The sequence below is a fragment of the Nanorana parkeri genome, unplaced genomic scaffold (genome assembly GCF_000935625.1).
Source record: "Nanorana parkeri isolate BGI_ZX_2015 unplaced genomic scaffold, ASM93562v1 scaffold471, whole genome shotgun sequence".
In the NCBI taxonomy this organism is placed as follows: Eukaryota; Metazoa; Chordata; class Amphibia; order Anura; family Dicroglossidae; genus Nanorana; species Nanorana parkeri.
This window is the reverse complement of record NW_017306739.1, coordinates 610,691-621,016: the sequence shown is the minus strand read 5'-3', so window position 1 is coordinate 621,016 and position 10,326 is coordinate 610,691. Positions and strand designations below refer to the sequence as shown.

Genomic DNA, 10,326 nt, shown 5'->3' with positions numbered 1-10,326 from the left:
GGGGGGGGGCGTGGTGTGAACATGGTGGTGGCTAGACACTTCAGCATAGACACCCACTTACACTTTGAGATTAAAAAAGGAGATGCAAAACCTGAGCCCTCCAAAACCACATCTTGCAGTAAGTTCGGTAGGTATTGAACCCAGGAAATTATGCCTGATAAGGCTGGACGACATCTAATCCCGCTTGGCCTGGCAGACCACCTCTTCTCACTCTCCATCTCCGTTACCTTCCAACATGAAATTTACTCCTAAATATTCCAACATGATTTAACAGATGCTCTACTACCAAAAGAGGTAAAGGTTTTGCTACAGCCATTACTTTTTTGTTTTTAAGGGGCAGTTTTAATATTGATTGCATGCTTTCTAATGTGTACTGCCCCTACAAACAACTAACCAACCAATACCTTCCAAAAGCATACTCCCAAAACAACCTTCCAAAAGGTCAAAGAAGGTAAACAAATAATGAGAAGGGAATTTAACTTTTGTCTAAAACGGATACCTATTTTAAATCCCCACAAACCCTAAGGTGACATCCAACCGCTATTAAAAATGCCTACATCAAACACATTTTGTTGATGCCTGGTGCATCCAACGAACGACAGTGAAAGATTGTATCCATCATTCCATGTTTATGCCTTATATTTGAGGTTTGACTTAATCATGCTTGACCACTAGCTAATTGAATCCCTGCCATAAAACCCACCATAGTGTCTGACCATGCCTAAATATAATGAATAATATAAATAGTAAAATAAATTTTCCCCTCACACGTTGTGCAAAAGTACTATTAACACAGGATACATTTTATTAATTAGCCCACTGCACTGCTACATTGCTAATGTGACTTTATTATAGAGAGAGTATGTCCCCAGGTTTTATTTCTAAATGTTAAGCCTTTATGCATTTGTTTGTTTATTTTTATGCTTTTTAAAATTTATTTTTACTTGGTAATTCAGCCACAAGTCAGATATTTGTAACTTCCATTAACAGGCCAAACTGTGCAGCAAAAAAATGGCAATTCGAGGGTTGAGACAAACCATTTAACAATGACAGGGGTGCTTACAATGGTTCAGCTATTATTTTATATAAAACCATTATCCCAAAAAGGAAAACAGAAAATGTTGTTACTGCTTAAAAGCTGTTAGCTGGAGTTTAGTGAGCTTACTTGCTGGCTCACCTGGTGAAAATAAAGGAGAACAGCTAAAAAAAAAAAAATTCAAATAATGCAGCCACCACATTTAAGGATTGGTAAGCTGCAATATATACAGTGTATGGTTTTGGGTTTACATATGCTTTAACTTTCTAGAAGATAAAACCGGTACATGTACAAAAAATGAATGTGTAGCAAAATAAAAATGTGCATTGTTCGGCTCTATTCCCACAGAAGCAGTTGGGCCGAATACTCGCGGAGCCACTCTAGAACATTAAAAAAAATGCACTTTAATGTACATTCATCAGACTTTTGTGGCAGTCGCATGGTTTCGTATCGTGCGGCTGCCGCAAGTCTGAACAATGCACATTAAAGTGCTTTTTTTTTTTTAAAATGCCCAAGTGCGATTTTTTGACAGATTCTGCACGTTCGTGGCTATAGTAATAGCCGCAAACTAGCGGAATCCGTGCGGATGAAAAATGTTAGCATTTGTGTGCCACGCTGTCTTCTGCATGGAAAACAGAGCGTGAAACGCAAACGCTATATGTGAATGTAGCCTTACATATAAGTTTCTAAACAAGTGGCCATGCTCAGTGGTTTAGGAATTGAGGCTACAGTAGTAGAAACTTTGACTTATTCACTGAGAAAGGTTATTCCTATATACTATATAACATTTACAATAAGGCACAACACTTTGAAAGGTGAGGAGCTGTATTTGAAAGATCCTTCATAACAGATCGTAGAAAGTTACAAAAAATTAAGTCCAATTTAGTTAGAGCGCTCCTGGTGGGGGTGGTGTGGCAAGGCCAAATGCTAAGATTCAAACCATTACATTAATGGGAAGCATATATGCAAACATAAAACTAGGAAAGCTTTCCACAGCTCAGTAATCTAGCATTGAAACACACATATTTGTATTCTACCTGTAGCATGCTGTAGATAAAATAAACTAATCTAAACCAGACGAGTTATTAATCATTAGCCCAACGTAGTGTTTTCTGAGGAAATGAAGGTCAAGCAAATAGGGATTTAATAATTAAATAAGAAATATCAAGATTACAATGAATTACCTGGTTTGATCCTGCTGTAGTGTGTTGGGGTCTGGAATGAAAAACCGGACTCTGAAGAGTAGGCAGCAGGGAAATCCTCCTATATTGAAATATCAATAGGAAAAGGAAATACAGATTCAGTAATGTTAAAAAGGATGTATAACCTAAAATTTTGATTTAAAATTATTTAGGTTTTGTGCACACGGGCACCAATGCAGCATCTTTTTAATTTCTGGTTTATGAGATGGAAGTGAAGAGTGTGAAAAAATGTTAACCCCTTTAAGATCATGGGCATACTGTGGCACAACCTGTGTACCCACCTGGACCCTCTTTCAGTCTGTTAACAAGGTCCTAGTCTGTATAACACCATCTCTTTGTGCACTGATCACAGTAACTATGCTTTTTTTTTTTAAACTTCTATAAGGGTTAGGCCAATCATATCTGGTATCAAACCTGCATTTGTTTGCGTTTACAGCACATTTCTAAACAAATAAATGCAGTTGATGATTTTTTAATGGTATTATTAACACTGGACGTTAACCTATATTTAGACTGGTTCCGTTTAGCTGGGTTTAGAGATAATTCAATTCTGTGTGTTCAGAATCTGATTAAAAACTCTAAACTCTAAATGTAATTGCGGCTAAATGCAACTAAACCTGCTTTAAAGCAGGAAACTCTAAACCCAGGGAAAAGTGATTTGTGAACCATAAATTTTGTTACACTTCCCAGATAATTGCCCCTGCAATTAGGTAATCTAAACGCAGGAGTGCAAGTGTGAATTATGCTCTGAAGAGGAATCAAACTCTGGAAGTTGTGCCTAAACTTTTTTTTGTTAAGGTTACCTCTGAAATTTTTTTTATCCAGGGTTCCATTACAGTGATTTTCCCTTATTTCCTGTTCTGGTGAAATTGGATTTACCAAACAAGAACTTAGGGGAACTATACAACAGCAGAGAAGAGTTACAAAGGAATGTTAGGACCTAGGTCTAAATTCTTGCTGAGTTCCCATCAGTTCCAGTCTTGTTAAACCATTGTCACCAGGATCGATTGTGAGGAAAAATGCATCTAAAGATCCCCACATAGCACAAAAAACCCGACAGAGTTTTATAAACCTTCCCTACTCAAAAACAGCAAAAACATTTTGGACAGACATAAATTTGAAAAAGACTGCCTTAAAATCTAAACAGCAGCAGATTCAAAAGTAGGGTTCATGATGGTGGTATATCATGAACGTATGGCCCAATATCCACAAACAATTAAACCAATCTGTGTATCGTGTGTGACAACTGGGGCTTTGGGTAACTCTGTAAAAGACTATACTTAGCACATATGGGCATCAGAGTAGATTATCCAACGAAAATCTATTTGTAGTGATGCCCAATCCTTTCCTCCTCTATGCAGCAGAGGAAGGTATCAATGTACTGTGTGTTCCAATCTTCTCATTGTTGGCCAGAACAGTGGATGGAATGATGGTTGTGAGGACATACAGCTTATATTATTATCTGTTCTCAGGGAGATATCTATCCAACTATGGGCACCTTCAGAAACACTGTACTGAAGCATACATGATAAAGAAATCAAACGTTGCGTGCCAAGATCACAAAAGACAGCAAAAACAGTGGCGATAGGAAATCCTTTTGTAGTGCCACAATATTGATTATGGATTTGAAAAGTTCACCTTACAAAATCTTAAAGCACATTTTAAAAACTAACACTTTAAACTGCTATTGAGCTATGTCAGACTTGCCTTTTAGCTGTTTTCTAAGTGGTTTGTTGGGTTCCAACCATCTCTAAAAAGATAAGCATGCACAAATAAGAAAGCACATTAGATACTGGCATAGGGACAGATACAGTATATACTAACACTAAGACAAGACAGCAAGACTGATATTCCTGCAGGTACACAAGGTCAGTAATGTACATTCTTGGATGAAATTTCAGGAAAAAAGTCAACTTGCTATAGCATTTCATAGCGAATGCCCCCTGAACATGCTCTTTTTTTGTTTCACTGTGCTTTTAAAATGAGGTAATTAGAAAAGAAGGAGGTAAAATTCGGGAAAAGAAAAAAGAAAGGCCCTATCACACTTAATTTGCTGCTTTTATATGAACTGAATAATTCAGCACACCCTTATTATTTACAGTTAAAGTAAACCTGTGCTTTGCCTTTGCAAGACAGAGCAACAGGTGTCCTTTAATGCCAGCCCCCCTAGAGACCTATGATTATTGTATCTTTGCACTTCTGCAACTCTGTTTGGAGACACAGAAGTGCTGTGTAAGCTTCAAGGTGTCACTTAGAGTAATCACAGAGCTGAGGACTTTCTCTTTGCCCCCAAATTGGCAGTGCTGGGTGCCTGGACAGCAATCTTCACGCACCAGCATACAGTCACATGGGAGGAAGGGACATAACTTTGCTTCCATGGAACAGCAGTTATATTTTAACCAGTTAAGGACCTAGCATTTAGTTTGCATGTCTTAAAGTCCTTCAATGCTGGTCACCTGCTCACACATGCAACTCTTGGGATCGGCTTTTAGTTTTAGCTGAGGTTCCAATCTGTTTCTATATCTGTGTAGCAAAGCTCATGTCAGCAGCGCTTTCACCACTGAAATGCAGGATGTTGAAATAAAAATACACTTTGTGTTAGCTGCAGCTAATTACAATGTATCTAATTATTTTTTTAAGACAGGACTTGATTAAGCAAACATGCAATAGAAATAACATTTCTTCAGTTTTTACTTGTTTTTATAAGAGAGAAAAGGACAGTCAAATGGAAATTGTTGGATTTTTCTACATATTTGAACAGGCAAACATTAGATGTTCATTCATACCTTGCGTACAGATAAAGGTGATATATTTGCATAAAAAACACAATTAAAAAAATTGCCATTTCAATTATTTATTCAACAAATATTAATTGATGTAATGCTGTACTGTGGAAAAAGGAAGTACACCTTTGACATCAGAAGCTGGCACTACCCACCTTTTAGCAGGAATTACTTCTTGTAGGTGTTTTGCATAACAATCCACCAGTCTCTGACATAATTTTTCAACCAGTTCTCCATAAAAAAATGCTTTCAGCTGCTAGATGTTTTTTTTTTTCTTCTTGAACTGCCCATTTCAAATGCCCCACATTTCAATGGAATTACAGTAAATTCTGGGCCTTGACTAGGCCAGTCCATAACCATTCAATTCTTTTTAAGCCATTTCTTAAATTGATTTGCTAGTGTATTTTAGGTCATTGTCATGTTACAAGATCCATTTCTCATTCAGCATCAACTTTTCAGACAGATGGCCTGTCCTCAAGCACACTTTGATATGACAGTGGGGTTGATTTACTAACCTTATAAACACACCACGAACATGTATACACCTCTGTAGTGTGTTCCCTCCCAGCATGATCTATGGGTGGAATCTAAACACCTTTGTAGTGTGTACACACCCAGCAGGTGTGTTGTGCAAAGCCAAGCATGAATTGCAAGGTGATGTTGTGTAAATTAGCTCTATGTTGTGTTGCTTGCGTTGATGAATGCAGGAATGTAAATGCATGAGCTAACCATTTTTGTCCAAACTGTGAAGCAGCATTATATATGCATCATGTGCATGATTTTTCCATATATGGCATTAGTGGAAATATGCTTTTAGAGACTTTTTGGTTGACAAATACGTTTTGCTGTGTGAAAATCACACGCACCTGGTGTGTGCGTGTGTTTAGGTTAGTAAATCACCCCCAATGACTGCATGCTGTCCAGACCCTGAAGTAGCAAAGCAACCCCAAACCTAACATTTCCATGATCATTCTTGGCATGATGGCATACTGTATAACTATAGCAAAGAGAACACCAGGCCCCATATACCTGAGGTTTGAATAAGACATGTTTCAACTGCATACTCCCTAATAAAGTTTAATTATTGGCATCTAATCTGGAGCACCTCAATCTAACTTCATGAATTTGAAGTGGTGGTAAATGCATACTTGTTTTTTCCACAAGACATTTGGCTATTTTAGATTATGAGGATAAATACACAGTGTAAATTGTTATCATTGGTTGTACATCAGATTATCTATAAGCACTGTTTGAATGAAGATCTAATTTTTTAATTTAATGCGGTATACTTACTTTATCTGACTCCAGAACTATGTATGACAAAAAATAATATAATTAACAGGTCTATAGTTGTAATCTGAAAATGGTCCTAGACCTTAACTGGTTAAAGTGGACCCAAAGACAAGTTATTTTTCAGTTCTGGATATGAGTAGGTAATGTTTAGCACCTCTGATTTTGTTGTTGTCTGTATTCCTGCTGGGTAGATCGACTCTCCCTGTTTGTCCTGGTGACCGCTACCAGTAAGACAGAAAGTGACGGCAAATCAAAATATTTACAGAGGTCACCAGAAAAAGATGGGGAGATCTGTTTCAGGGTAAACCTTCAAGAAGGGAATTCCCCTCACATTTTAGAGATTTCCAGTCACTTTCTATTGCACATGCAGGACAGCATATAAATGGAAGTCTCCCCTATGGGACACAGACCGCAAAAAGAAAAAAGGTGTTGTAACATTTTCTTTTTTTACCCAAACCTGAAGTCTTGGCTTTATATACAATTTACAATACAAATACCTTTTTTTGTAGATATGTAACAATGTTATTTGAACATATGTGAAAGACAGAAAATGTAAGAAAATAAAATTTTTATTTAAACACTCACGTGCGAGTCTAGAGAATCTTCATTGTTCTGTAAGCCAAAATATTCCTTCTCTTTTACACTTAAGTGATTGAAGACCATATCCAGCAATGCTTGACCAGTTTCTTGTTTCTAGAAAACAGAAAAAAACCAAACATGTTTTAATGGAAAACACCCACTCACCAAAGCGTTGCAAAACCCTGTATAGAGCAAACATATGTCAGTGATAATGTGAGACAACCCTGGCTGAGTAATATTGGTGACATATACCAGACTTCTGCAATGTCTGCATCTCATGTTCATACTTTCAGTTTTACAATAGATGTGTGAATTCCTTCCTATTTTTGGCAAGACTGTGGAAAGTCTACTATATCTAAAAGATTCAAGTAGCTTTAATTAACTGTTCAAGCCCAGTAAAACAAAAAAAAATATTGAAATGCAGAAAACATTCTTTTGTTCCTTCAAAGTTTACCAAGTAATAGCACAACCCTACAAATGATATTAGTTTGTAATATTACACAAAGGCAGGTAGCAATGGTGAATCATGTCATCTATGTGGCCTTAATTTGAAAGTGAACAGTTTTTATTTCAACTGTTTCCTGTCCTTGCATTATTAGATTCCATTCTCTTTGTAAATTATGGCAGTTAAGAGGTTCTCCGGTGGAAAGTTTGTTGACAGATAAGGAACTCCAAGGGTGGAACCTCTATAATTGCAGGTGAAGAATCTGCAATGTCACCCTCGACCTTAGAACACATTTGTCATATGAAACATGAGACACTGCATATTCGTGCTGACAGCACGCTTTAGAGTTATATATTCTGCACTCTAAACAATTTAAAAAAATACTTATATCAAATGACAATCAATCATTAGAGCAGCCACAGTTTTCGTGATCAGCAAATCCCAATGAAGTCCTGACATGTACCTCTGATATGCGATCAAGTATGGCTGTGGTTACTAGATTAGCACTGTATTTTTCATCAGGAAGTTCACAGCCACCTGAGAGTTTGCACAGCCCACCATAGACCACACATAGCCCACCTGAGAGTCTACACAGCCCAGCATAGACCCTGCATAGCCACCTGAGCGTCTGTACAGCCCACCATAAAACCTGCACAGCCCATCTGTAATGTTGTTTATAAACGTTCAACTATGAATTCTACCGTTTTTATTACTGAATATTTTTTTTGGGAGGAGGGGGTGACACCATGAGTTACTGCACCAGGGTGACACCAACTCTGGCGACACTTCTGCTCTTGTGACCCTTAGGAGAACTATGGCAAAAAAAGGTTGGCCCATAGCTCTCTTTTAAGCAACACAGCCTGGTAACCTCCCCAACTTCAGCCTATGACTGAGCAGTAAGGGAACATCAACAGAATAATATCTCTTTCCTATTGTAAAGGTGCCCTTACACTCTACAACCCTCGCAAGACTTTTGTCTTGCGAGGGTTGTAAAGTACTTAAAAAAACGTACGATCTGCCCATCTTGGACAGGCAGATTGTACCTGCGATCATCGCAAGCCCATCCCCCTAAGGGACGGGCTTCTGATGACTGCAATGCTGAACAGGAAGTGCGGGCGTGCGCACACCGGCCCATTCGGCAGTGATCTCTCGATCATGTTAAAAACCAGCCAAAAATCGTACGATTCCAACATGCTCGATATACAAAAGTCGTGTGACCGTACATTAGAAACGGTCGCACGCCTTCCATACACTGCACGATTCTCGTACAATCGCGGGATTTCCCGCGATTCTCGTACGAGAATAGTGCAGTGTATGGGCACCTCATGAAAGTTTATTTGCACCACATGTCTATGCATGATGCCCAACTGACCTCTAGTGCTGCCCCTCCCTCTCCCAATCTAAGTGCTCCAGTATGGGGGTTTACAAGGGGTTAAATTTAACCATGTCAAATTATCGTATTAGTTGCATTTAATTACATTCAATCACTAGTTTTTTTATGCATTTAAAAATATATTAAAAAATGATTAATATACTCTTTACTGCATTCATTTGAGTTTTTCTATATGTCTGGAGTTCAGCTTTGATGTGAAAATGTGTGCACCACCAACTATGTAGTGATTGGATAAAAGCTGAATGGAATGTTTAATTTGGCCTTCATACCACATATATTAGTTATTGGTAAATTTAGGAAAGATTTTTAACCCCTTCACATCCACTGACATATAAAGTACACCATTGGCAGCAGACCAGTTGTCTGCTTTACAATAGATGTGATTCTGGTGGCTCAGCTGCCGCCAGATTGTTTCTACGGGCCGGTGAGGTGCCCGACACCCCAGCCATGTTTTCCGGGCTCCGTTGCCCCTTCTGCGGGCCTGCGACTGGCATGTCGGTTGCGGCAGGAAGCTGGGGAGGAAAGCGACAAATGTCCGTTCCCTGTTCTACAAGATCGGGAGCGACGAGCATTATATCAATTCTGGTCCTGAAGCCGAGCAATAAGTTATTCAAGTGCGATCTGCACTTGAATAGCTTATTCAAAGTGGGAAGGTGATACTAGGGGTCTTTTGAACCCCCACTACCACCTTAAAGAGGACCTGCCACCACTAATATGCTATCACATAGGGGTCTTGTAAGCCCCCATATGTGATGGCAATTTTAGTAAAGCAAAAAAAAAAAGTTTAAAAAAATATTTAATAAAATAAATGTAAAAATAAATTTAAAAAATTAAAGTCCCCCGCCCCTGCGAGCATGCGCGTCTTAATGTAAACACGCGTTGGGTGCGCCTACGTACGAAAATGACGATCTCGCTACACATTTTGGATATCGCCGCACACGACAGAGAGCAATAATTATAGGAACAACATTTATGCGTATCCTTAAACTGATGACCTGTTTGGGCTTTTATAGCATCGTCTATGGCCTTTTTGGGGTACTGAATTTTGTTGCAGTTTCACAGACCCACACAATTTTTAACCTGGGCATGTTGGGTATCTATTTACTAGTTTTAACCTCATCTTTTATATTTTACAAAAAAAATTGTACTTTATTGTGTTTTGAGGCACTAAATTTAACTTAAGTGCATTTTTCAATACATTTTTGGGTTTGATAAAGAGTTGCGCTAATATCGTGCAACATAAACATTTGCAACTGCCACACATTTTATTCTACAGGGTTTGGCTTTCAGAAAATATATACAGGGTAATTCACAAAGGGGTGAAGAATTTGGAGAAGACAGGAGAAGTGAAAAATCTAGGCCGAACTAGCTGATTTGGAAAAATTCTCCAATTCAGCTAACTTTAAAATTCAGCTATTTTGTCCTAGATTGTTCACTTCTCTTGCCTTCTCCAAACTCCCCACCCTTTTGTGAATAACCCTGATAATGTTTGTGGGTTTGAAGTAATTTTCAGGCCTAAAATGTGGATTGTAACATGTGTGCAAAAAAAGGCCTTGGCAGCGAAAGGATCCTTAAGGAGTTAAAAAGACTGATGT

The 10,326-nt window shown here is 38.3% G+C and overlaps 1 protein-coding gene across 1 annotated transcript in view; it reads right to left on the bottom strand.

Annotated features, from left to right (window-relative positions):
- PTPN3 (protein tyrosine phosphatase, non-receptor type 3) overlaps positions 1–10,326 on the bottom strand; it is a 129,185-nt gene that overhangs the window by 73,754 nt on the left and 45,105 nt on the right. The window contains exons 3-5 of the mRNA XM_018560666.1: positions 6,900–7,007; positions 3,946–3,988; positions 2,221–2,299 (exon numbers count right to left, since the gene is read on the bottom strand). Coding sequence (XP_018416168.1) covers positions 2,221–2,299; positions 3,946–3,988; positions 6,900–7,007 — 230 coding nt within the window. The remainder of the gene's footprint in view (positions 1–2,220; positions 2,300–3,945; positions 3,989–6,899; positions 7,008–10,326) is intronic.